The 27,720-nt window shown below is 41.8% G+C and overlaps 1 protein-coding gene across 6 annotated transcripts in view; it reads right to left on the bottom strand.

Annotated features, from left to right (window-relative positions):
* The window catches only part of SLC38A1 (solute carrier family 38 member 1), a 61,342-nt gene extending 37,108 nt beyond the window's left edge, over positions 1 to 24,234 (bottom strand). Inside the window, exons 1-3 of one of the 6 annotated variants that reach the window (XM_054591195.1) lie at positions 23,853 to 24,234; positions 9,541 to 9,656; positions 6,059 to 6,276 (exon numbers count right to left, since the gene is read on the bottom strand). In XM_054591195.1, coding sequence (XP_054447170.1) covers positions 6,059 to 6,180 — 122 coding nt within the window. In that variant the 5' untranslated portion in view covers positions 6,181 to 6,276; positions 9,541 to 9,656; positions 23,853 to 24,234. Of the gene's footprint in view, positions 1 to 1,731; positions 1,836 to 4,028; positions 4,091 to 6,058; positions 6,277 to 9,540; positions 9,657 to 23,506; positions 23,761 to 23,852 lie in introns of those variants that run through there. The other 5 variants (XM_054591194.1, XM_054591196.1, XM_054591197.1 and 2 more) reach the window with 5 other exon arrangements.
* Between the last annotated feature and the right edge of the window lie 3,486 nt (positions 24,235 to 27,720).

The following is a 27,720-nucleotide window of genomic DNA, read 5'->3' as shown; positions in this document are numbered from 1 at the left end:
CAGTTTATTCCCTTCTGCATCTGCCTTTGCCTAGGACCTGGTCAGTTACTAAGAGAGATCAATCAGAAGGTGAAGAAAACCTTGGTCTGAAAAAGGAGCAAGCACACCAGCTAACACCAAAATAGGAATGTCAGGCTGTGCAAAATTGAGATGAGATAAGGAATCCAGAGAAGGAAGAACCATTATTGGGAGGGATTAACCAGAGGAAACTTAAAGCCAGAGGCCTGAGAAACAGTATTACAGGAAAACAACATAATGAAAGCAGTATCTTTGGAGACGAATCTGGCACTTGTACAGTGTTTGGCCCTTCTTTTGCCCTTCACATTTTAAATCTTTCCACAGAATTGAGGAATACAGATCTGGCTAGAGAGGCACACGGCAACACAGCCTTCCTTTTCACACAGGCAGCCCAAGGGAACATGGGTGCTGGACTTACCAAAATGAAATTGATTTCCAAAATAAAATTGCCAGTAAATAAAAGACTGTATCTAAGCAGGCTAATTTTAATAATCAACTCACATCTATCAACTCTTTATCCAGAAGGTCCCCGATTTGCCTTTCTTGTGGAGGGACTTCTGTTCCAAAGAGAATTTTCATTATTTTTATATAAAGGGAAAAGCCTGCACATTTTCAAACAAACTGAACAAAACGCCAACAAACTACCTGTGGCAGATGGAAGTTCCCTGGCCTGGCCACATTCACCAGAATTGGTGGCAGAGGACTAGTGGGCAGAGAAGAAAGGGATACAGACAGGCATTGTAACACAAGAGCTACTCAGTCGAGTCAAACACTGCGCAACGCAGGAGGATGAAGGATGAGGCCCCTGCACGACTGCCAGGGCTTTGCTGCAGAGCTTTTGCAGGATGAGGATGATCAAACCGACTTACGGAGCTGCTGGAATGAATAACCACTAAAACGCATTGCGTGTCAAGTTCCTCCCTGATTCTGCCTCTTCTGGTGCACTTTCTGCAGCAAGACTTTAACAGGTTTTCCCAAAAATCTTCGCTGGCTCAGCCACTGAAAAGTTTCAAGTATAAATTTCTCACCCTGCAATTCCAGATACTGCTGAATTTTATTTTGCCTCAGTGGCCCAAACTCAGCTCCCCCTGCTTCTCAAAATGATCTTCCCAAGAGGGGGTGATGACCTGAGACAAGATCATAGCACTTTGAGAGTAGAGACGGAAAAACAAAGCAGTACTGGGAATCCACTCTCCGCCCAGGAGACCCTCTATCCTCTCGCCAGTGCCTCCCTGCCCACTCAAACCTCCTTCTTCCACGAGTCTTCTGGCACGCTGGTTTGAACTGAGTTTTCTGACTCTGTGCTACTGAACTCATCTGGCATCCAGACTGGCTGTATAGTTCTCTCAGTCCCTCAGCTCCTTCTTAAATGTATCTGCCCAAGTGTTAGCAACTCAGAGGAACCCTTCATAAAACCGATAATGCATCTTCTATCTGGGAATTAGGGAGTAGCTCAAGCTGCAGGGAAATCGAGTTTAATAAGAATGAAGAACTTAAAGAAATCCTCTTTGGTCTCTTTATGACATTTCAATTTTTTCTTTAGTCTTTAAATCTTTGCATTGTATTTCTGTAAACTTCTTTTTTTAAACAAAATAAAACCAATCTTTTCAGTAATGGAAAAGTCCATTCAAAATAACTAGGTTAAGCAGCTCATCACAAGTGTCTGTTATCTTACCATTTGAAAAATGCAATAGTGTGTTAAAAAGCACTGACCTCTGGCAAAGAAGTTGAGTTAAAATTTTCTTTATTCAATGAAAAATGGGCTATGGGAGACGGTGCCTTTGGCATGTGGTCTCGGGATGATAAAAGTATTATTTAAAAAGAGTTTTTACTGGATCAGTCTGTACCCAGAAAGGAGGATTCAATCAACAGTTAGGTTGCCAGTTGTTCTGAGAACAAAACCAAACAAAACATTACAGTGGCTGTCATGGTGACCTTTAATAGACAAAGCCTTAAAAAGGAGCAGGCGTTAGATTGAGGTAGTGCGACAAGAGGCTGAGCAATGTAGAGCAGCTGTTGAAAAACAAAAATAAATCAACATTAACAATAATTGAACAAGGATCAGTTGTGCAATAGAAAAATAATCTTCCTACTGTAATCCCTATCAATCAGACTCTTACTAGATTATAGTGTTTCATTTGAAGATTCATAACACAAAAGAGAGAAATGAACTTAGATGACCTTTCCCAGTTTGTTCACTGAAATTCTAACATTCTATAAAAGAGGAAAAGCGAATAGGAGGAAAGAAACTGGAGAACATGAAAAAATTAAGCAGCAGGCATTTAAAGAGTAGACTGAGAGGTAAGCGAGGCCTTACTTGGTGAATAAACTCTACTGAAAATAGGAGAAATCCAGACTTTAATTGTAGCAGGAGCTATTAAAGCAAAGAAAGAATTTTCTAATGTAAAAACCGAATATAGGAAGAAGTGATAGAATCTTCTTAACATATAAAAAGATTATTAGAAGAAAAGGGATGACTTTTCAAGATCCTCCCAAGTGATATAAATTTAGTACATAAACTCTGAAGGATATGCAGTAACAAACAGACAAACAAACAAAAAAACAGGGGCTGATGCAGGGTGTAGTGACAAGAGTTGCTCCAAATTCTTTTCAGAAAAATTTTAATGAGGGACTCTCAAACTTTGTTAGATGCTTCCTGGGTCATGACAACAATAACTATGCATAGAGATGAGAACAGTAAATAAATATTAAAATATGTGACTATTTGCTAGGAGACAGCTAGGAGAATGTACTAATATTCTGACAGCTTTAAAGTAACAACAGTCAGCAATCATCCAAAACCTAAAGCAATGTTATTATTCCTTGGGGTAGACAAGAAAGAAGTGCTAGCCAAAGAAAGAGGATGCACTTTTATTGATAAAGACTCATCTTATACTAAAAGGCTTATTATTGCCAGACACTGTGCCAAGTACTTTGCACGATCTTCTCATCTATTTTTGCAATTGCATGGGGTTGGTACTATTATTAGCTCCATTTTATAGAAATTAAAGTGACTTGATCAAAGTAATACCGCTAATAACTAAACCACTGAGCCGGGACTTTAACCTAAGCTGGCTGATTGCAGAGCCTACAAGTAGTGTTACATTTAATGCTCCCCAACACTCCCATGAAGTAACTACTATTACTGTTCCTGTCTTGCAGGCACGGAACTGAAACTCAAAGAACAAAGTCACACAAGACCCATTGATAGAGCCAGGCGTCAATACAAGTCTAAATTCAAACCTGCTCTCCCTCTCTTCTTTGTCTGTCTCTGTTTTCCTCTCATTTAACACATATTTTTGCAATGTCCTTTCTGTGTCAGCACTATTATCTATCATTTCAAAGTACGAGAGATATAATCCTTCTCTCCAGAAGCTCACATCTAGAAGAAGAGTCTAAAGCTTGCTACTCAAAGTGTGATTTATGGAGCAGCAGTATGACCATTACCTGGAGGCTTGGGAGAAATTCGAATCCCAGGCTCTATCCCAGACTTACTGAATCAGAATTTGCACTTTAACATGGTTTCTGAATGTTTCATATGCTCATTAAAATGGGAGCAGAACTGGTCTAGCATTTTCAAAGGGCATTTTCAAAGGTTTGCTGTCCCAGGTATAGATTTCTATGACTATAACCCAAAAATTAGGGCATAAAATAAAACTGAACTGGAATAAAGGCAGGTGTCCTAATGCCCGAATGGCTCTACTCTATTTTTTTACCTAAACTTAAAAAAATGATTCTTACTGACTCCTACTGGGGAGTTTCCAGGCAAAGCTATTAGCTAGATGGCCAGGTTATCAGAGATCACCATTTGTTTTTAACATTTTTTCTAGTTCCTAAAAAAAAAAACTGTCACATGAAAGTTCACTGTTTGGGGGGATGGTTCTCTTACATGCATATCATTGGGCCTGCTTTCCTCCCATCAATGTAAAAAAGTTGCAAAAAGAATGAGAGGTATTTAAGTGTAGCTTTTGCAGCAATCATGGTGGGGGTTTTTTTCTGATTTTAGTTACCTTTTTGGCTTCATGACATAATATGTTGCTTTTAATTTTACTTGTCCTAGAGCCAAAAATAAAGTGAAGTTCATTAACTGTGTTGGTGAAAAGGGAGAGATAAGATAAAAGAAGAAATAAATGCATCACACTTTATTTTTGGTAATGGAACCAAATTCTGTGAAACAAATGGTCAACACCCAACAGCAAAGCCACTGTACCAGCTCACTGCCTTAGTCATAGTCTAGAGGGAAGTGAGCTCGCTCACTGGGCTTGCCTATATGGCTGAGTCAGGGGCGAGAAGGGTTGCTTCCATCTACTGCAGGTGGTATCCACTTCAAAAATTTAATATTTTTAGTAAGTAAAACTTTTAAAGATCAAGTTCAGATTCTAAACGGAATATTATAAATGACTTTCATTTTAAGGTCTTCAAGGTTTGCATTGCTTTAGGAATGAAGCTCCATTATAACACCAAAGTGTCCTGCTTGTGAAATGGCTGGAATCCCGTGCACGGTTAAGTGGAGGTCAGCAGTGACTACAGAACACTCCAGGAGTACAGAGCATAAAGTAGCACTGGTAGAATTTAACAGAACCAGTAAACTCTGTCTTTTTCACCAATGCCTGAGCATTATAATCAGAGGCAGCAAGATGGAGTAGAAAGACATGGATTTCACAGGGACCTTTGTATGCCCTTGAGCAAGTTTTTTTATTCCTCTGAGGCTGTTTCCTTACTAGTAAACCAAAATTTTAAATTTTCCTCATTTGAAAAAGAACACTTTGCATGATGTTATAAGGATAAGTGGCAATATATATAAACACAGCTGGCAGTTAAGAAATATAAGTTATTACTAATAAGCACTCAGAAAAGGTAAAAGAAGTAAACTTGAGTCCAAAAAGAAGAAATATCACAACAGAGTAAACGATACTTGAACTATGAGGAAGTATCTGGTTGGAGATATAACCTCTAAGAACATTTAAGGAAGAGAAGAGGGAGGAGAGGCAGGGCAGAAATTTCTGAGTGTATGTCAATGATGGCAGCTAAGTCCTAGCCTGGACTTCCATTTATTTATGTATACACTTTATCAGAATATAGAAAAGACTATCAGAAATTATTTCTACGAAGATGCCTGGTTAAGTGGTAAAATGTTTTCATCTTCCTCTGCCCCCATTTGCTTTTGACAACCCTCCCACCCCAAAAAGTGTAGCATCACTACTTTTCTAATAAGTAGCCCTGTATCCTTCCTCCTTTCTCCTCTACAGGCCTTTTAGGAGGCTTTGTGCTTCAAATAAGCCACACCACTAACTCCCAAGCTGCAGCCTTTCCTGTTAAGGGATCCACAAAAGCTGGCTACAAAATCAGTAGGTCAAAGAACGCCCCACATCAGTGAAAAAAGTAAATAAAGACATCTGACTCTACTCTTGTAACATAAGAAACACAGAACCCAAGAGTTGGAAAGACATGCTGAGGCCAAAAGCTTCCGGGCCAGCCCACCTGCCTCTCTACTTCCTCTCACTCATGGTATCTTTTCTTTTCTGTCTGTTTCACTTACTATTTCTCTACTATAGTTTCTCATAGAGCTATTTGGGCTCAACTATAGTTATTATTATTTAAAATCCACGTTGCAAATGGTGCTCATAATGATGTCTTTGTAGCTTTAACATGAGAACATTAGCAAAAGTGACTTGGACCATTTCTTAATTAAAATGTGAGTGAGGTCAGATGACTGTGGTATACATTTAGATATGGTATGAAGCGAAATTCCAATAGTTTAATTCATAAGCACAGCGCTTTTGAAAAGTTAGGGCTGGCTGGGGACCAATATATTTACACACTTTTATTAGACTCAATTGAAAGATTTGAAAGAATGAATAAATTACTTTTCTGTTTGCTTCATCTGCTATTGCAGGCTATACTCAACGGATGTCACATAAGAGATTCAAACTGCATTTTCAAATGGAGCATAACTTCAGTAATGAATAATTCAAGAGAATAACTGAAAATCAGAATATTTTAGAGACGTTTCTTTTGTTAGGTTAAAAAAAATACTCACCTATTTATTTGACCATTTTCTACTTCAGTGAAATCATTGGAGTCATTGCTAATATTATCATCTTCGGGAACCGTCATGTTTTGTAACTCAGTTAATTCGAGTCCGCTTTTGAAATGCATCATGTTTAGAAAGTCCCTGTAGTCAAAAAATTTTTCCAAATTCTCCTGTTCTGAGCGTATTTACAAGTGGATAGCAGCAAAAATATAAGCTTGATACCCCTAAAATGCAACACAATAAAAAAGTTAAACTTATGAATACATCTGCTGATTAAAAATAGTTTAAGTGACCAAATAGTGAATTCACTGATAATGCAACATCTACATTTTGCTATTCAATACATTAAAAGCAATCTTTGTACATCAAGTTATAAAGGCTCTAAATTGTATGCCTGTAATTAATCTCCCTCCATTTTTAACTATAAAATGAGTCATGTCCACCCTGACCAGTGTCGTTCAGTGGGCTGGGTGTCATCCCACAAAGCAAAAGGTTGCTGGTTCAATTCCAGTAAGGGCACATGCCTGGTTTTTGGGTTCTGTCCTTGGCTGGGATGCATGCAAGCGGCAACCAATTGATGGTTTCCTCCCACATGGATGTTTCTCACCTCTTTTTCTCCCTCTCTCCCCCTCTCTCTAAAGTAAATAAAATCTTTTAAAAAAATAAGTCATGTCCTATAATCTTTATGATCACATTTTATAGGAATACCATATCAGTGGCAAGCAATATAGACACCCTTGTATAAAACACTGTGTTTAAAATGAAAACAAGTTGATTACTTTAATGTGTTAGCTCATAGGACACACATACAGCTGCCTGCAGACCACAGAGCCACAAAAGCACCTCTGATCTAACCATCCTAGTTGAAAATGAAAATCTGCCATAAATGGCATCATGAAGGATCAACCACCCAACCCAGAGTCCAAGAAGCAAAGGACAAATCTGTGTTTTGAAATTTAGCAAAGAGTTTGTCCATCAACTGCAAGAGATTAAATCAATCTCATCAATGAAATCACTCTATGTCAGGGAATTAGAGAATTAGAAATTTGTGCTCAGGGGATTTAGGTTAATCCATCTAAAACTGTATTTCCTCATCAGAGAAAAACAACTTGCAGAGTTCATGTTTTTCCCCCATGCAGATGACTGCGATTTAAATTTCTGAGGGGGTCAGCAGTAGTATAAAAGGAGGGGAACAAGTTTCAGCCATACAACATCACACACCAAAAAGCAAATGACAAGAGTGGTGAATGCAATTTCAAAAGTAAAGCCTCCGTATGTGCAGGAGCTTTATGAGGAGAATCTCCCCGTGGATGTACATGGTGATGAGGACCATGGAATGAAGCAGAATGTCAATGAGATTTTTTTTTTCACCTCCAATAGTACTTAGATGATATTGTGATATTTTTTTCTGATCCTGAATTCCATTAAGATGCCTGTAACCTAGTTTAGAGTCAAAACACCCATCTGATGTGCCCATTTGAGATTCCTAGTATATGTCAGGAAGCATTTTGCTAGTTGATAATATTTTCAGGACTCATAGAAAGTACCCTAGAATGATACTTTTTGCAGAATTTTCTTCTCTTTCTCTCCACAGCCAGGCCACATGTTATTCCTTTTTATTCACACAGTCTCCTATCTAAACTGAAACCTCCCGGGTTCCAGGATCCTTTACAACTTCCACAACACAAATACCTTCTAATGCCTCAGGTTCCAGGAGCATCACCCTTCCTGCAGGGCAGAGCCCCTCCTGGGAAGCAGGGAGCCAAGACAGGGAGATGTGAGCTCCATGAATGCCTGGTCTAAGGCCAACCTGGCAGCTCAAGGCTGGCTCTTCTGGCCAGGGTGGTAGTTCTGGAGATGGGCCATCTCTAATTGCTTTTAGTGCCTTCATACAGTAGTAATGTTTACACCCTGTCTTTACTTTGCAAAAATTGAAATGCATTAAAACAGTTGCACACCACCTTATCCCTTGGCCCCCCCACCCCAAGGAAAGCTGCACAAAAGGACTAGATGGGGCCATTTCCCAGAGCCTTGACACACTGGCTCTCTCCTGCATGGCTTCCTCAGAGGCTATGGAAACGATACTACAGGGCCGGGAGAAAGTTGATTCAGGGGATGGTGTTTCCAATCTGGATTAAGGAGTCCTTCACTTTCCATAAACTGGAAGGAAATACGGCAGTAGACCAAAGCTTTCTGAGGAGAGGAAAGATTGACTAACAATAGATTGGGAGTCTAGTCTTTGAATTTAAACTTTCATATCAATATATGTATGTGTTTACACAAATAACATACACATATATAAACATATATACATAAAACTAGTCATTTAAAAAATGGACAGAAGGGAAAAGGATAAAAAGAACACAGTAAGTCCTGGCCACCAAAATTATGTCAGTATGGGGCAAAGGCCAGTCCTGAGTTAATCACGTAGAATTTTTTTCCCCCTTTGGCTTAAAGAAAAAATTCTTTTTCACAGTTCTGGAAGCTAGAAGTCCAAGATCAAGTCCAAGCTTCCTTCTGAGGGCCCTCTCTTTGGCTAACAGAGAGATGCCTCCGCACTGTGTCCTCACATGGACTGTCCTCTGTCCATGGGTTATGTCCTAATCTTCTTATTTATTTATTTGTAGTATTATTATTTTTTAATCCTCACCTGAGGACATTTGTTTCATTGCTTTTAGAGAAAGAGGAAGCCGGGGGGGGGGGGGAGAGAACTATCAACTTGGTTACCTCCTGGTATATACCCAAACCAGAAATCGAATCCCACTGGGAACTGAACCCGCGACCTTTTGGTCTACGGGACGACACTCCAACCAACTGAGCCACACTGGCCAGGGATTCTTTTTATTTTTTAGAATAAATTTTAATTGTTAAGAAAACACCTATCTGAAACCTAACTTACTCTTAAAAATGAAAGCTGGAACATAGAAAAAAATTAACAAAGTTAGTGACACATGGTACTAAGGCTGAGGACACACTTAGAAAACAATATCCATTCAATTTATACATTTACTGAGTGCTAGGTGCGAAGGGATGTAAAAAGTTTGGAAAAAGTCAAATTCAGTATCTGAAGCAGCATCATAGAATAGCCACATTTGGACTGGCTCTTGAAAAAGAAAAAAGAATTTTCTGATTCTAAAACTAAAACAGACTCACGGTAGAATCTTTAGAACAGACATTGTAAAAGAAATTTCAACACCCAAATATCGCTTGTTAGATTTTCATGTCTTCCCTTTTTTCTTCCTTTTCTTTTTTCTTTTTTCTCTTTCTTCTTCTCTAGTTTCCCTTCTCCTCTTTCTCTATTCCATTTATGAGTAGGATCTTAGACTGCTCTAACCTACCTTTTTTATGTAGCACTACACTGTAAGCATTTTGAAGTGTTTTTTTTAAAAATCTTTAGTCCCTTATTAATAAATACTGTGGGTTTTTGTAGAAAAATTATAAAATACAAGTTTGCAAACAAAGGAACAAGTAAAAAGAAAAAAAATCACCTGTTATCTCAGCAAGCAGAGACAATCACTGTATGTATATATTGGAGTATGACCTTCCAGGGTTTTTGTATGCACATAGGTATAGAGCTGGTACACAGTAGGCACTCAATAAATATCTGTTAAATGAAAAGAATGAGTATAAATTTAAAACATGTGTACATTTCCCAAAAATGGAAATCATACCATAGAGGTTTTTTATTATATTTTACTGTTTACGCTATTACAGTTGTTCCAATTTTTCCCCCTTTGCCCACCTCCACCCTGCCCCCTGCTCCACTCCCTCAAGCAGTCCCCACACCATTGTCTGTGTCCATGGGTCATGCATACATGTTCTTTGGCTAATCCCTTCACCTTATTTTACCCTGTCCCCTTTTCCCCTCTCCCCTCTGATAGCTGTCAATCTGTTCTATGTTTCCATGCCTCTGGTTCTATTTTGCTCATTAGTTTATTTTGTTCATTAGATTCCACCTCTATGTAAGATCATATGGTATCTGTCTTTCACTGACTGGCTTATTTCACTTAGCACAATAGTCTCCAGATCCATCGATGCTGTTGCAAGAGATAAGAGTTCTTAGTATTCCACTGTGTAAATGTACAACAGTTTTTTTAATCTATTCATCTGTTGATGGGCACTTGGGTTATTTCCAGATCTTGGCTATTGTACATAATGCTGCTATGAACACAGGGGTGCACATATTCCTTTGAATTAGTGTTTCAGGATTCTTAGGATATACTCACACCAAACATATTTTTCACTTAACAAGATATGGTCTCCTATACTAAGTTATGCCAGTATACACAGGTCTATACAATTACTCCCAATGACTGCTTAACTGCTTGACTGTGCCATAAATTGATATCCAACCTATTACTACTGGTAATAGTAGTCACACTGCTTGGTGAACATGAGACTGATAGGCAGAAATGAGGCCTGAGCTGAGGCTTCTCAGTGAGGAGAAAACATAATCAACAGTACAGAAACAAGAGGTGCAGGTGGAGTTCAAGAAACAGAGAATTATAGTTTCACTGAAAGATTGAAGCAATTATCAGACTATACAATTAATTAAAAAGCCGAATGGGGTCATCATGTGAAGATCTTGATGTTAACACAATCATAATTACTATCTCACAACGTTTATATTAGGTTACAAATTACAGTTTACTCATCACAGAGCCTTTCTGATCCTTTACTGCACCGTTATGTCAATATGCTTATTGGCACGTTTTATCAATAGTACCAATGTAAAATACATAAACTTATTTTCTGCTCTTCATGGTGTCAGGTAGCAAAGGAAAGGATATGCAGACAAACTTGTCTGGTTTTACATTGCTCAGAACCTATTTAAACAAGCAAGATCACCCCACATTAAGTGACAATATACTATAAACCATTTGCATGATAGAACCAAAGTATGTGGCAGAACAGCAGTAGTCTTCCTAATCAAGACAAGAGGGCATTCATTGACCTCCACCAACTTGCTCCTCACTGCACCCTCCTAAATGCTCCTTCTTGGCCTCCTTCGCCAGCTCCCTTCCTCCTCCCCGTCTTAGGGAAGGGGTGGCTCTCCTGCCCTCCACCCGTCCCTCCAAGCACTCCAAATTCTTCCCTTTTTACAGTTTCAGGCGTGTAGTGTCCTGTTCGCCATCCAGGGCATCTTTCAGATTTTCCCCCCAGGTATTTTCATTTCATAAAACTAGAATTCCTTTGGAGTATGAAATAGGATTTCCCTCATAAATACTACTTGATAATAATCCTGTCACTTAATATGCCACATGTTTCTTCCTCTATACACTGAGAAGGCTGGAGGGAGATGATCTCTCAGGTTCCTTCCTGCTCAGAAAAATTTCCACACTTACTTTCTAGACTAGAGCTGCCCTCTGGACTTCCCCACGTGGATGTCTGCCATTACCTCAAACTCCACGTGCCTAACTGGGAACATCGCCTGACCTCACACATCAGCTTTTCTATTTTGGTTAAAGATAATGTTCATTCTCCTCATCACTTAGACTTGGAATCCAGCCGGCTATCACTACAATGTTACCTCATATCTAATCAGCCACCATGTCCTGTCAACATTCTTTCATGGTGTCCTTTCCCTTACTCTCATTCCTTTCAGCTCCACAATCCTGACTTTGCCCATTGCTTTCCGCCATACTACCTGCTGATCCTTCCCCTCTCTCATTTACAGGTACAGACTCTTCCTTAAATATGTCTTGCACATTCCTCTTCCCTCCCTGCCAATGATAATTGCTGCTAATGCCTACAGGATAAAGTCCAATCTCTGGAACCTCAAATTCAAAGACCAGGATGCTCGTAATTATCTCTTTAATTTTTCTCTCCCATGACTTTCTTTCTGAACCTTCCATTTATACAATGGATCTACTCTTACGCAGTTTTCTGCTTTATTCACATTTTTCTCTTGGCCCTGAACATAATCCCCCCCATCAAGCCCATGCCTACACTTCTTTCAAAGCCCGGCTTGCTTGCTTGCATGCTTTTTTTATTTTTCAATTTCAAACCAAACCTCTCTGTGATGTCTTTCTCCAATGACCAACCTGTGTCTGAGTATATACCTCTGATGAAGCATTACATTAAAGCAGTGGTTCTAAACCATGGACAATTTCGCCCCCCGCCGCCCCCGCATCCTTTGGTTGGCATTTGGCAATGACTGGAGGCATTTTTGGTCCTCATAACTGAGGGGATGCTGCCAACTTCTAGTGGAAAGAAGTCAGGGATGCTGCTAAACATACAGTGCACAGAACAGCTGTCCACAAGACAGAGTGATCCAGCCCGAAAGAGTTATCAGTAGTGCTGAGGGGGAGAAGCCCTGTGTTAAAAGAAGCTCACTAGAGGATGAGGATGAGTATTAACCACCTCTGTTTGGGCCAGGGAGATGACCTGCTCACTTCCTTGGACAGACTGTCCCTTTGCATACTACCTTGTTCATCGTATCTGGACACCAGCTCCTACAGCTCAATAATTCCTTTTCTGCTCAGGTGCCCATATGATTTTTTAAATATCTGTTATCAATATGCCCAGGCTATGATGTCTGGGAATTAACCTTCACATATTCAGATGTTTTCAAAGTATTTGTGATTTCTCTAAAACAAAAAATACTGATAAACTCCAGAAGTTAATGAATTCAAACCGTAACTTTGGATATAGGAGGATGGACTATGTATTATTTTTAATTGAGGCTTAATTTAATTAGAACAGTGAGTGTTTCTGACAAAAAAAAAACCTTTCTCATCAACTAAAAAATCACATATTTAAATAATTACTAAAAACTTAGTTGAAAACAGCCTGGAATAGTTCAATCTTTGAGAAAATTATTTTTCTTTGCACATGAATGTTTTTGCTCTAACAATATCTCTCATCAAGAATTGCTATCGAACTAAAAACAATTAATGGCAGTTTGTTGGTTTTTGAGTCTTGGCTGTGACAGTTAACTCCCCACAAAATATTCTGAAAAATGTAAAGAGGATCATTTATTTTAAAAAAAAAAACATTTAAAAATATGCCTTTATTTGAAAAGAGAAAACATATTATAATACAATAATAGGTGAAGCTGTAGTCTTTGAACAAGCCTTTTCCTTTTCTCTGGGCTTCTGCCTTCTCACCTGAATACAGGAAAGGCAGATTAACTGATACACTCTCAAAGATCTCCTCCAGTTCGAAAATCCTCTGAATTTATGATTCTATAGACTATTTCTTAGTGGATCTTAATTAGAAATAAAATTATGGGCTTGTGGACAAATCTTTTGAATAGCTGACTTAGATGAGTAGTCCTCAGTTCTGATGAGAAATAGGAACCACCTCAGGAGTTCTTAAAAAATAACAGTGGAGATTGAGTTGCATGGCTCTAGGGCAGGGGCGATTCTTTTCTCACATGGCCAAGCGGTGCACAGTGTTACCTTTACTGTGGCCAAATCTTGGTCTGTTTGGGCCTAATAAACTCTCCTGGTCTCATCTTGATGACTCTCTGAAAACCTGCCCCACTGCAAAGGTTTGTGGACACGTGGCTGGTGGCAGCTAAGCTTGGTTTACCCTGGGACTTTTGCTGAGTAGATTCAGACCCAGCACTGACAGTAAGTTTGATCCTGTGTCAATCTTGTTAACACCACTCACCCCTACCTGGGGACTCACTGAGAACCTACCTCATGCAACTTGAGTACTGCCAGAGGCTCTCTCAGTGACTGAGCCTATCAGTCGGCCAGCCAGCAGCTGGAGGCAGCTCTCAGGGTGCCTTGGGACTTTTGCTGACTTGCCCCTGGGGCTGATGCTGGTATAAGCTGTCCTTGGTGCACAGCTTTGTTCTTCCTGCACACACCCAGGCCCAGCAAAGACAGCCAAAAACTGTGGATTGCTTTGTACCTCCAGGTTGCCCAGAGCTCATAACAGGGAGCATCTGACATTGGTTTGCACCAGAGTCCCTCCCAAGAGGCTCCAGAACCAACACACCCAGTGGCCAGCTTTAGACAACACCCAGTCAGTTTCACAAGCAGCACATCCAGAGAGAGATCTTGGCAGGCACCAGGCCCTGTTGAGGTGAATTCCACTTCATGTGGTCAGTACCTACAGAGCAGCTCATACACTGTAGGCGAGGCTGATTCTCAGTCAGCCAGCCTGAGAGTCAATCTCAAACATGAATAGGCCAATAGCAACCAAGATTCAAGTACAACAGCAGGGGTTCATATAACCCACACAGGGATATTTCTGGAGTACCCAGAGCCAGTGATCAAGGAGGCTGTGCCACTGGGTCCCAAAAGACTTATGTACTGCATAAGGCCACTCTACCAACACTGGGAGTCATGGCAGATCTACCTAATACATAGAAACAAACACAAAGAAGCAGCCAAATTGAAGAGACAAAGAAACATGCCCCAAATGAAAGAGCCAGAGAAATCTCCAGAAAATGAGCTAACTGAAATGGATGTGAGCAATTTACCAGATACAGAGTTCAAAACAATGGTTATAAAGATGCTCAAGGAATTTAGAGGACTTCAACAAAGAGTTAGCGAGCATTAAAAAGGACACAGAAACCATAAAAAAGAACCAGTCAGAAATGAAGAATGCAATCCTGAAATGAAAACTAAAAGGTATAAACAGTAGGTTGGATGAAGCAGAGAATCAAATCAGCAATTTGGAAGGCGAATGAGGACAGTGTAAGGAACCTTTGGGACAACATGAAGTATGGCAACATCTGCATCACAGGTATACCAGAAGGGAGAAAGCAAGGGATCGAGAACCTATTTGAAGAAATAATAACTGAAAATTTCCCTATCCTGGTGAAAGAAGAAGACATACAAGTCCAGGAAGAACAGAGAGTCCCGAACAGGATACCAAGAGTCCCACACCAAGACACATCATAATTAAAATGACAACGGTTAAGGACGAAAAGAGACTCTTAAAATCAGCAAGAGAAGGACAGCTAGTTTTACCTACAAGGGAGCTCCCATAAGGCTATCAGCTGAATTCTCAGAAACATTTCAGGCCAGAAGGGACTGGCACAGAATACTCAAAGTGATGAAAGGCAAGGACCTACAGCAAAGACTACTTTATGTAACAAGGGTATCATTTAAAAGTAAAGGACAAATAAAGAGCTTTCCAGACAACAAAAAGCTAAAGGAGCTCATTACTACCAAACCAGTATCACAAGAAATGTTAAAGGGTCTTCTTTAAGAAGAAGAAAAAGAAAAAAACCCCACAGGAATATAATGATAATGAATAAAATGGCAATAAACATGTACCCATCAATAACACTTTAAATGTAAATGACTTAAATCATTCAATCAAAAGACACACGGTAGCAGAATAGATAAGAAAACAAGACCCATATATATGCTGTCTACAAGAGACCCACCTCAGAACAAAAGATACACAAATATTAAAAGTTAGGGGTTGGAAAAGGATATTTCATGTTAACAGAAATTTTAAAAATGGGATAGCAATATTTGTATCAGACAAAAGACTTCAAAACAAAAGCCATAACAAGAGACAAAGAAGGACATTACATAATGACAAAGGGATCAATCCAGCAGGAGGATATAACTCTTGTAAATATTTATGCACCTGATATAGAAGCACCTAAATACATGACACAAATCTTGATGAACATTACAGGAGACATTAAAAAAAAAAAAAAAAAATCATCTTCTCAGAAAAATAAAAAAAAAAAAAAAAAAAAAAAAAAAATAAGAGAAAAAAAGGAAAAAAACAAAAAAAAAACAGGGGAAAACGCCCTCAACTTTACAGGATCTAGAGAAAGAACAACAAACAAAGCCCAAAGTGAGTAGAGGAAAGGGAATAATAGAAATCAGAGCACAAGTACATGAAAGAGTCTAAAAAAGCAATATAAAAGATCAATGAGAAGGAGCTGGTTTTTTGATAAGATAAATAAATCTGACAAACCTTTAACCAGATCCCTAAAAAAAAAGAGAGAGAGAGGACCCAAACAAATAAAATAGAAAAGGTAACAAGTAACTCCAGAAATATAAAGGATTCTAAGAAAATATTACAAACAACTATATGTCAGCAGATTGGACAATCTGTATGAAATGGATCAGTCCTAGAAACATACAATTTTCCAAAACTGAATCATCAAGACTCAGAGAATCTGAACAGACAGATTACAACTAATGAAATTGAAGCAGTAGTGAAAAAACCAAACAAACAAAAAACAAACAACAAAACTCCCAAGAAACAAAGGTCCAGGACCAAATAGCTTCACAGATGAATTTTACCAAACATTCAGAGAACTAACACCTATGCTTTTCAAACTAGTCCAGAAAAATTCAAGAGGAGTGAAGACGCCTAAACTCATTTTATATGTCAGCATTATCCTAATTTCAAAACCAGATAAGGACACTACAAAGAAAGTAAATTATAGGCCAATATCCCTGATGAACATAGATGCTAAAATTTTCAAAAAAGCATTAGCAAACTGTATCCAGAAATACATTAAAAAGATCATACACCATGATAAAGTGGGATTTATTCTGGGAATGCAAGGTTGATACAATATCTGCAAATCAGTAACCATGATAGAGCTCTGGCCAGATGGCCCAGTTGGTTGGAGGGTCATCCCATACACCAAAAAGGTTTGGTCAGTGCACATACAGGAGGAAACCAATCAATGTTTCTCTCTCACATCAATGTTTCTTTCTCTCCCCTACCCTCCACCCTAAAATCAATTAATATATCCTCAGGTGAAGATTAAAAAAATAAACCTGATACTTCACATAAACAAAATGAAGGATAAAAATCACATTATCATGTCAATAAACACAGAAAAAACATTTGATAAAATCCAGCACTCATTCATGATAAAAACTCTCAGTAAAGTGGGAATAAAGGGAACATAGCTCCACATAATAAAGGTCCTATATGACAAACCCACAGCCAGTATCATACTCAATGTGCAAAAACTACGAGTGTTTCCCTTAAGATCAGGGGCAAGACAGGGATGTCTGCTTTCAACACTCTTATATAACATATTATGGGAAATCCTAGCCACAGCAATCAGATAAGATAAGAAATAAAAGGTATCCAAATTGGAAAGGAAGAAGTAAGACTCTCATCATCTGCAGATGACATGATACTGTATATAGAGAATCCTAAAAATTCCCCCCATAACTACTAAAACCAATGAATGAATTCAGTAAATTGGCAGGATACAAAACAAATATTCAGAAATCAGTTGAAATTTTAAATGATCTCCAGGGGACTCTAATGTGCAATAAAATCTACAGATTTAGACTAAGGGTTAAAAACAAATGCAGCCATGGCCCAGATAAGTAAGACAAATGAGCAAAGCAGATTGGGCATAAGGGACTGAAGAACATGTGTCCCATCTATTTCAACAGAAAAAAAAAAAGCCAGATCTTTTGATTTTTTTCAAGAAATGCCAGAAATCCACATTTTAAATGAAATCCTGCTACTTAAATGTTGACAACTAATTCCAAACAATTTTGAAAGAAATCATAGGTCACACAAAATACACCCACAGTCTTCATTTGTTTCTATAGCCACCAGTTTGCAGCCTAAACAAAACCAGTTCAGTGCAGCAAACTCAACATTTTCCCTGTACTCTGTCCTGCCTCTCCCTCTCAGAGCCTCTTTCCCTGTGCCCTGGGCCAAAGCCTATTCCTTTCCTTATGCTTTCCATTGTCTCTTTCTTTTCCAATCTTCATCACTCCTAAGAGATGGAAACTGAGATCAACACATTAAATCTTTATGTGGCCCTGGCTGTATCACTGGACACGTTTCTATGCCTGGGGAAATTCAGGTTATAAATTGTAATCTGAGGCTATGGCTCCATGATGTCAACAACTGGTTAGTTTAATTGAGTCAAGGGAAAAGTCATCATGATTTCACATTTCAAAGATTTTATCAGATAACATATGGAGGTCTTCATTTGATTTTGTTTGGTCTGCTTTTAAGTCTAAACCACTGCATATTAGAATTATCCCTGCTGTTATGGGGGTTTATATTGTTTGTTTGTTTTGTTTGTTGTTCTTTTTTTTAACTTCCATACCTGGCCAACTAAATCTAATCTCCAGAAATGGAGTCTAGGCATTTCTACCCTTTAGTAGACCCCAGGTAAGAACAATGTGAAGCCTGAGTTGAGAATCTCTGATCTAAACCCATCTTCTAAATGTTAGCAGTGTGTTTATCTTCAGATAATTATCATCGTGCATAGTTCCTTTAAATTGTCCAAGGATTTTCTAGGTTCTGTTCTCATTGTATCTTTACAACTATGTGAGTTAGGCTGCTCAGACACTATTTTTAGCATTAAACCAGTGGTTTTCAACCCATGTGACCAAAAATTTTTAAAATACGCAATATCTCGGGGGAATATCGGGGGATAAATACCCCGACTGAGTATTTAGTCGGGGACACTGGCCTTTTCTCTTAGACTGTCAAACCAAAAAATATTAACAGCGAACAGAACAACAGCCACTCAATGTGAATGAATCAAAATTATACCTATTTTTTTTTTTTGGTCAGGTCGGCAAAATATATAATACATATTTTGGAGTGCTGCAGAGTTTTAGTAATTAGTTTATGTGCCATGAAATGAAAAAAGTTGAAAATTGCTGCATTAGACAGATGAGAAAATAAGGCATAAAAAAGTTAAATGAGTTGCCCAAGTATAACCAGCCGGTTATGGGCAAAGACACATTGTAATTTTTTCACTTGACGCAGAGTTCCTTGATGGCAACCCCAGGACCTACAAAGTTTCTCCAAACCACAGGGCATTCCTAATCACTAAATTCCTTTACTTTTAGTGAGTAATTTAACACACAGGTGGTAACTAGAAAACCAATTAATGTAATGTGATTAAATTTTAGAAACAAGTATAACAATGACTCAGTTTAGGATCCGCGTTAAAAGGTGTGTTTTTCTGAAGTTACAAACTTGTTTTGAGCGAGCTTACTTCCTCACACATACTTCCCCCGCCCCCACACCACCTTTCACAGATGCATATGCTCCCAGAGACTGAAAAGATTCAGGTAGTTTCCATCAAGATATTACTTTCAGAAAAGTATTTTTAAATGATTAGTCATAGAATATAAGAGATAAGGAGAACCTGACTGATCAACTTTCCCCACTCCCTATGGTACATGAGAAACCTGAAGTTCCTTTTAATTCTATATATATAGAGCCCATGCCAAGCACTTCATATCCATTATCTTAATTAAATCGTCAGGATAACTCAGTAAGATGCGTTCCACTACCTCCGCCACCACCACCACCACCATCATTATTCCTATTAAACAAAAAACCAAAAAAACAAACAAACAAAAAGAAAACCCTGAGGTTTAGAAATGCTAAACAACTTACTCAACCTCCCTAGGCTGGTAAATTGAGTCCCAATACAGCCATCCCTTGGTATCCTAGGAGGAATGGTTCCAGGACCCATGCAGATACTAAAATCCAAGGAAGCTCAAGCCCCTTATGTATTGGATTGGCCAAAAAGTCCTTTATATTTTTTTTTTTCTGTATGATGGCTGTAGTAGTGCTTAGCTGTCTTTAACTTCATTCAAAACAATTTTGCTAGATTGTATTGTGACAGCTATCATCATATCAGCATGCATTTTAATAAAACTTATGAAAATTGGTGGATTTTTGTGTAGCCATTTTAATATGGAATATGGAAGAAAAGACACATTTTTGGTGTATTATGCTTTATTAATAATTTCAAGAAAGGTAAAAACGCCACCGAAATGCAAAAAAAGATTTGTGCAGTATATGGAGAAGATGCTATGACTGATCGAACATGTCAAAAGTGGTTTGTGAAGTTTCTTGATACTATTGACATTTTGGCCAAATAATTCTTTGCTGTGGGCTATCTTATGCATTGGAAGACATTTAGCAGCACCCCTGGCCTCTCCCACTAGAAGCTAATAACAGAAGATAGCCAACATACTCAAAATAACCAAATCAATAAAATTTATTGGCAAAAATGAAAAAGGTCTTTTATTTTATGGAAAAAAACACAACAGCCTTTTTGGCCAACCCAATATAATGGTGTAGTATTTGTACATAGCCTAAGCACATTTTCCCCGTGTACTTTAAATCCTCTTTAGATTACTTATAATACTTAAAACAATGTAAGTGATATGTAAACAGTTGTTATACTGTATTGTTTAGAAATGACAAGGAAAAAAGTCTGTACATATTCAGCACAGATGCAACCATGGTCGGCCTAACTATATAGTACAGGTCAGCAACAACACAACATTTTTTAAAAAATATTTTTGATCCGTGGTTGGTTGAATCCAGGGATACAGAACCCTCAGACACCAAGGGCTGACTGTATTTACATTTGACTCAAAGCCAGTGGCCTTATCCACCACCTTCCATCACCTGGAGTGACAACAGTACAATCGGCAAAAGGTAAACAATATTTGTGACAACGCTGGGAGGTGAACATTTATTCAAAGAGGTAGAAAACTGGCATTTGGGCTAGGCCTTCACGGACACGTAGAATTTCAGTAGGCATTCCAGTGTGGAATCAACACATATTAAGTCAGAAAAGTGACAGGGAGGGGATGGGGCAACTGGGACAAAGAGATGGAGAGAGGTGAGGAGTCAGTTTGTGGAGGGTCCTGAGTGCCTGGTTAAGGATTTTTTTTTTTTTATCCTCACCAGAGGACATTTTTTTCAGTATTTTTAGAGACAAAGAGTTATCGATGGAAGAGAGAAGCATCAAACCATCAATCAGTGTCTCTCACACACAACTGGACCTGGGACCGAACCCACAACCTAGGTATTGTGCCCTGACCGGGAATCAAACCCACACCCTTAGGTTATGGGATGACACTCCAACTGAGCTACACCAGCCAGGGCCTGGTTAAGGAATTTATAGTTTAATGAACTTGCTTCTAAACCCATTGAAGGTTTTTAGAAGCAAGTTCATTTAAAAAAATGCAAACTGACTTTTAAAAATATAGATCTTATGGAAGTGTCAAGGTTCAATCAGGGGTGGTTGGTATGGAGGAGACCAGAACTAGAAAGCAGCTACGCCTCCTCAGTTAGCTGCTTCACTCTAACCGCGTGTTTCTTCAGGGCATCTCCATGTCTGTTTCATGATTCTTGTATTCCACACTCTACTAGAATTGCCATATGTAGGTCAGGTGACAGGGACTTGAAATTGGACAGTGGGACTGGGGATGAAAAGATGACTTTGAGGGGCATTTGCAAGGGCCTTGTAATTGCTCAGAAGTGAGGACACGGGAAGAGAGAGAAGCAGAGGAGAAAAGGAGTGATGTCTCAACTTCGGAGAAGGGGGACAAATAATGAGATGTAGAAAGGAAAGGATGGTCAACAACAACATAAAGTGAATGAGATGGAGCTTGGCCAAGATCTCAATCCAGTGGGCATTTCATTAAGCAGCTAATCTGCTGGATATTAGGGGAACAATGATGAGTATGATAGGTTTTCCTTTCAAGTATGTACCATCCCAAGAGAGGAAAAGGCAAGACTAGTGATAGCCTGATGCCTGGCCTCCTAGTCTCAGGACAATCGTCACCCTCTCACACAGGCACTCCCAGAGGGTCAATTACCTCAAGCACCCTCTCCCACCAAACAACCCTGTTGTACTTCTTCATTGCACTAATAAATATCTAAAGTTCATTTATATGCATTTATTGCCTGTCTCCCATGAGAACAGAAGCCTTGCAAGAAGCTGGAAGTGCATCTTGTTAGTTGCTGCCTGCCACAAAGTAAGTCCTCAAATACGAAATATTTAGTGAATATGTTAAAAAAAATTTTTTTTTAAATGAATAAACCTCATGAAGGTTAAGAGCTCAAATCAAATTAGGCAGGTATCCAGATGCTTCAGGTGACACACGGAGAGCTGAAGTGACCTAAGAGTAAAGCCATTTGAGGTTGGGGCTGGACCAAAATCCAGGGGGCCCACCAGACATCTGTGCCCCGACTTGACTGGGTTTCAGGGGTCCCGACCCTGCGTGAGATATTTAACAATGAGGGCAGCCGGACACCTAGATCAGGTTTTCTTTCCATTCTCTTGCTGACGTCAGAAAAAGCACGAGTTGCTGCACAGTTTCTTCCATCAAAGTGACAAATTACAGCCTTGCTGGGCCCTGCAGCCTGCAAACCATAGATTTAGTCTCTCCTCCCCCTTACATTAAAAAATTTTAAACCCACCGCAGAGATGTCAAATCCATAAATACCGTTTCCCAGCTCTGGAGTCTTTTTTCACTCTTACTACACACTCACCATGGATTCGTCTGAGAGAGTACGTGATCCTGGGGGCAGTTCGGTTTTCACCGGAGAAAGAGTGCGATAAAATCCGAGTCTGCGCCGCAGAGCGAGACACAAAGGACTTTTAATTTTAGCACCACCCTCCCCAGCCCAAGACAGCCTGTGAAAGGCACCCGAAATGCTGTGACGCGGTTACCGCGAAATTCCTTTTGCCGCCATAGGCACTTACACCTTCTCTGACTACAGTTCTGCCCCCAAAACATGGACGAAAGATTCCGCAGGGAAGCAGCGTCTAGGCAGCCCCGCATCGTGCGGGGTCCCCGTGGGTGCCGAGGGGCTCGACGCTCTGGGAAGCGGATGCGGCGAAGAGCGCCGTGAGACGCACACTAGCGCCGCATCCACGCGGCCAGTTTAAAGGCCATTTGTGACAATGTAGGGGGACGCGAGCGAGGTGCCGAGCTGTGGGGAGGAGGTGGGCGGGAGGCAAGGGCAGTCCCAGCCCGGACCCCGCGCAAGCGGTGGCTTTTGTTCGCCAGCTCCGGCGATCTCAGCTCTCATAACAACACTTTGCTCTTTCTCCCTTTTTTGATTTTCAGAAGAACCTCTTTAGAGCGGGAAGGACAGTGAGTCACTGTCAGCGACCTTTTGAAATCTCTCCCCCGGCACCCGCCTCCTCCTCTCGGTTACTGAGACGGGGCGGCAAACGTGCCCGGCCAGCTCGCGCTCCGCGGCCAGTCCTCGAGAACCAGCCGGCCGCACGCACACCCCCAGGAGCATCACACGCTCCCCTCTGGGCCCTATGGACGCAGGAAACCACCCCATAGGTCCAGGATGCAGACACTCCTTGGGTCGGCAGTCGCGCCCTCACGTCGTCCGCTGGGCTCTGCCCGCAGACCCGCGCGCTATCTGATCCTTGTATAAAATATAACCAGAGCGTGTGCCTCACGCTGCCACTACGAAAACAGAACCAAAAAGTAACCCACAGCCAATGCGAAGGTGAAACAGGGGCCTCTGCGCCTCCCGACGCTGCCGCGAGCATTCGGAACAACAGGGGACCCGGACTTTTCCTTTCCCAAAAGCAAAATCCGAACGCATCGGGCACAGCCGCGCACCCCTTCTTTTCAGGCCCGCCCCGATGACTTCCGCGGTGCCGCGTCCCCCTCGCACATCTCCAACACCCCTTTCCTCCCGCGCTGCTCCCTCAGCTCTCCCGAGTCAGGAAAATCACCCTACCTCGGGCAATAAAGGGAAAAGGGTCAAAAGGAGAGACGTCAAAGTGTCCGCCCTTCCAGATTTTCCCACCGGCTGTGAGCTGTCCTTTGTGCCAAGGTCTGGCTGCCTCGGCCGGTAAAACGTGGCCTCCGTCCGCGAGGGCCGGCGGTGGGGTGGAGGGGAGCTCGGTGTGTCGAGCCAGGCTTCCGAGGGAAGTAAAGGGCAGCGGTGCTGGCGACCTTCAGGAAGCGTGGCGCGGCCGCCCCAGCGCGCGCTTCACTGGCTCTCCTCCTCCTTTCGGGGCGGATTGCATCAGTCACCCCCCTCTCCCCCCCACCCACACTCTGCCCGCCAACCTCGCACTTACTGCGACACGCTAGGGCGCTGAGGGTCTCGAATCGTAGTCTTTCTCTTACTAGGGGGACGCATCGCCCGCGCCCATCCATGGCTCGTGATGGTTTAACGGGAAAAGTCAAGCCATCCCTCCGCGTCCCGCGCGCAGTCACCTCCTCCACCGCGCGTCCGCTCTCTAACCGAGGCTGTGTGTCACTGAGCAGCGCCGTCACATGGTGTCTCTGCTGGCGGCCGCGCCCGCTGTCTCCTTTTCGCCGCTCGCTGAGGATGCAGCGACCGCGGCTGGCGGAGGCTGAACATCGGGGAAGGGGTGAGGGAGGGGTTGCGGGGTGTGCGTGTGCCGGGCACACTGACGGCGGCGGCGGGAGCGGAGGCTGCGCGCAGCCTGGACACCTGCCCACGCCCTCCTGGGGTCCGGCAGCGAGCCCAGGACCGGGCTGCCGCGGCGGCCGGAGTCTGGGAACCCTTGGGGATGGAAACGGGGCGGCTAGGAGGGCGCGGGCGGAAGAAAGGAGAGCTGTTCCCTTGTGGGGAGGCACGTTTTGGGGTACGCCAGAGTCCAGCCAGGCCTCGGAGGGAGGGGAGTTGCATTGTGGGAAGGGCGCGGAGCGAGGATGGCCGCGGGAGCCGCTGGCCCTCGCGCCGCCCCGAGAGCCGCCGGCAGCGCCTGGAGCTGCGGGCAGCGGTGGAGCGGGGTGTTTTCTCCGGGGACAGCGCCGAGATCGCCTAGATGGGCGGGAAGGGGTCCGAAGCGGCGCGGGCAGCGGGGCGCACGGGCACCTTTAGAAAGCCTTTGTCTCCGAGCCGCAGTGGGAGGGGGCCTCCCCTCTTCCGGAACCTGCAGCCGCACACCTCGTCAGCGCGCCCTGGTTGCGCGCTGCGGATCTTTGTTTCGGGGACTGGGTGTGACAGGGCGGGAATCGTTCGCTGGGCGTGGAGCGCGCACCTGCCTAGGCGCGAAGAGGCCCGCGGGGCCGCGGCCGGGACACCCCACGTGATTCGGCCCCGCGGGGCGGGCGCGCTGGGGTTAACGGAGCAGGGGCGCTCCGAACCCGGGCGCAGTGCGAGCGCGGGAGCGGGGTGCAGGGGGCCGGACGACTGGGCCCGTTTCTCTGTCTTCTGCGTACCCTTTGTTTCAGCCCTTTTTAATTGACCGGGCACTTCCTTGGAGGAGATTTGTGTTTCCTTAAAATGGCGACAGGAAATCCCACCTGCGCGTCAGCCAATTAGACTGTCATCACAGCGCGAATTTGCGGGGTGGAAACTCGAGCTTTTCATTGACAAGAATGGTTCAGTCTTCGTGTTCCATCAGGACAGGAAAGGGAAGATGAATCATAATTCAAAATTTAATCTACCTGGAATGTTTCAAGCAGGCGGACTGAGTAGTCACTGTAATGAAGTGGCTATGGCTTTTTGTTGTTGTTTTTTAAATCACCTCTGGGAAAGCGAGAGGAAGACCAAATTTTACAATTCTTAGAACTGACTAAAATCCTAATTCCCATCTAATGGCAGTAAATGTTCTTCTCTAGTTCAACAATGTCTTCCTGAGAACCCTATTTAGGAGGAATGCTCTTGAATAAACCTGAGAAGCTGAACAGTGAGGGCCAACAGAAGTGGGTAAAATGATGGGAAGCCTCAGACCTGTGATCAAATTCTGCCTCTGGTAACTATTGCCTCCTTCACCCACTTTTGTCCTAGTTCTGTTTCCCCATTTTGTTAAAAGGAGGGTTAATAGTACCCACGTCATAGTAATATTCTACAGGTTATCAAAAAGTTGGTTCCTCCCCTGGCCGCTCTTTCCTAGAGACAGCTCTTTTAGTACAGAAATTACTAATTATGAGCTTGTGCATCTTGTCTGGCTAGCACCATAATTCTTATGAAGAAGGTAGGAAGTCCGAACAGCTCCTGTGAGCACAGCTCCGTAAGCCTTTTGAAATGTTTACCTTATTAAGCAGAATGTATATTCACCAATGTTTGTTTGGAGAGCTTATCTTTTGATTACAGTTTTAACTTGCTAGTATTAATGCATCAAAAAAGACTGCAGTTACCTAGCATTTTTTTTTTAAATTGGATTCCATAGTGATGAATTGAGCTTCTGCTCTTTGCCAGCTACTGTACTAAGCACTTTAGATATAAATACTCTCTCATTTAATCCCTTCAGCCACTTAATTAGGTATTAACCTCTTTTTATAAACAAGAAAGCAGGTTCAAAGTGGCTATATTGGCCATGTTCTCTTAAAGACTAAGTAGTGAAAGGGGAGGTGAGGGAAGTGATTCCTATTTAGATCTCAGTTCAGAACGTCCATGATGTTATAGCCATTTGCATCCAGACACTCTTGGGCCTAGAATTTACAAAGATCTTCACCACCTCCCACCTCCTGCCCCCAATCTCGATTTTAGTTGACAACCTGTAACTGGAACGCAAAAGTCAATCTAGAGACTGAAATGAAGGACTGTTGTTGTGTGAACTGGGGGGAAGGAGGGAAGAGGTAGTATTTACGATGAGAAATTTCAACATGAGTTTTTCTCCAGAACTACTGGTAGGTGAAACTTCTCAGAATAAGTAGCTCAGCACCTAAACCCAACTTCTGTGGTTTCAGATGGGGCAAAGATGGGCATGATGACAACTGTTCACTGTGTGTTTACTGAGAGACACATAACAGAATAAGCACTTTCCAGATGGCCTCTCATTTAATCCTCACAACATTCCTCAGTGGTACAGACCGCACTAATCCCTGATTCAAGGGTAAGGAATTTATCCCAGCACACAACTCTAATTGGCACATCTGGGTCTTGAATCCAGAGCTGACTACAAAGCCAATCCTCTTTGCCTGGCTCTGAAATGTTCCCTGATGCTGGGTGAAAAATGTGACGGGATTAAGAAGTACAAATTGATAATCACAAAATAGTCATGGGGGTGTAGAGTACAGCATAGGGAATATAGTCAATAATATTGTAATAACTGCATGGTGCCAGGTGGGTACTTGAATATTAGGGGGGTCGCTTTGTAAAGCATATGATTGTCTAGCCACTGTGCTGTACATCTAAAATGAAAACTATTGACTATAAGCTGTAATTGGAACTACCCTCTCTGGAGGGTTAGGAGGTGGGACAGGTCCCAGACCACTCTGCATTCAGTTGGGAACCACTGACCTGTTTTTAGAGAATCCAGGCAGTCATTTTACTCTGCAGTAGGTTTGTGAGCTCCAAGGGCATTGTTGATGGTATCTAACGTTCTCAAAATGGTACTGAGGTAGTCAGGACACGTTAACAGGTTGTACTATTACTGAGAAAAGAAAAAGTCTGTATCTGCTCTGAAAGTGAGGTTGGAGAAGGAATTTGTACTGTAAAGAAGAATTGAATCACCTCAGGTCACCTGGGAGTTTCACATGGCCCCACAGGTCTTTTCTGTGTAGTTTCAAGAAGGAGGGACAGCTTTGTGAAGAAAGACCAATCACACCCCGAAGAGGATTCAGTCTGAACTTCAGCCACATCTGCTGTCAGCCCAGCTTCACCCTATACTCACCTGGGTTGCACTGGCTCCCCATCTGAGTTGCCCATTAGGGTTAATGGGAGCAGTACCACCAGCTGTGTGCTTACAGAGAAAATGAGCTTTCCTCTGTAGGTTTTCCAAATAATCTGGCCTGATTTCTAGCCGATTTCTTCTGTATGAGTTTCAATAGTAGGATCAAAACTGTCTTCTGAATAAATAGAAAAATTGTATACACACAAGCAGTAGAACCATCTATGAATGAATCTTACCTTGTTAGAAAGTAAGTTATGTATTCTGAAATCAGCCTTCTATTCCTGTTTATAGGGTCTACTCTGAAACAACAGATGGTCTTTAAAATTACCGGGTTCTCTTTTGACTGATATAATCA

The sequence above is a fragment of the Pteronotus mesoamericanus genome, unplaced genomic scaffold (genome assembly GCF_021234165.1).
Source record: "Pteronotus mesoamericanus isolate MK-2021 breed Mesoamerican mustached bat unplaced genomic scaffold, CSHL_Meso_final scaffold_21, whole genome shotgun sequence".
Taxonomy (NCBI): domain Eukaryota; kingdom Metazoa; phylum Chordata; class Mammalia; order Chiroptera; family Mormoopidae; genus Pteronotus; species Pteronotus mesoamericanus.
Note: the sequence above shows the minus strand (reverse complement) of the source record. Positions and strands in the feature narration are given on the sequence as shown.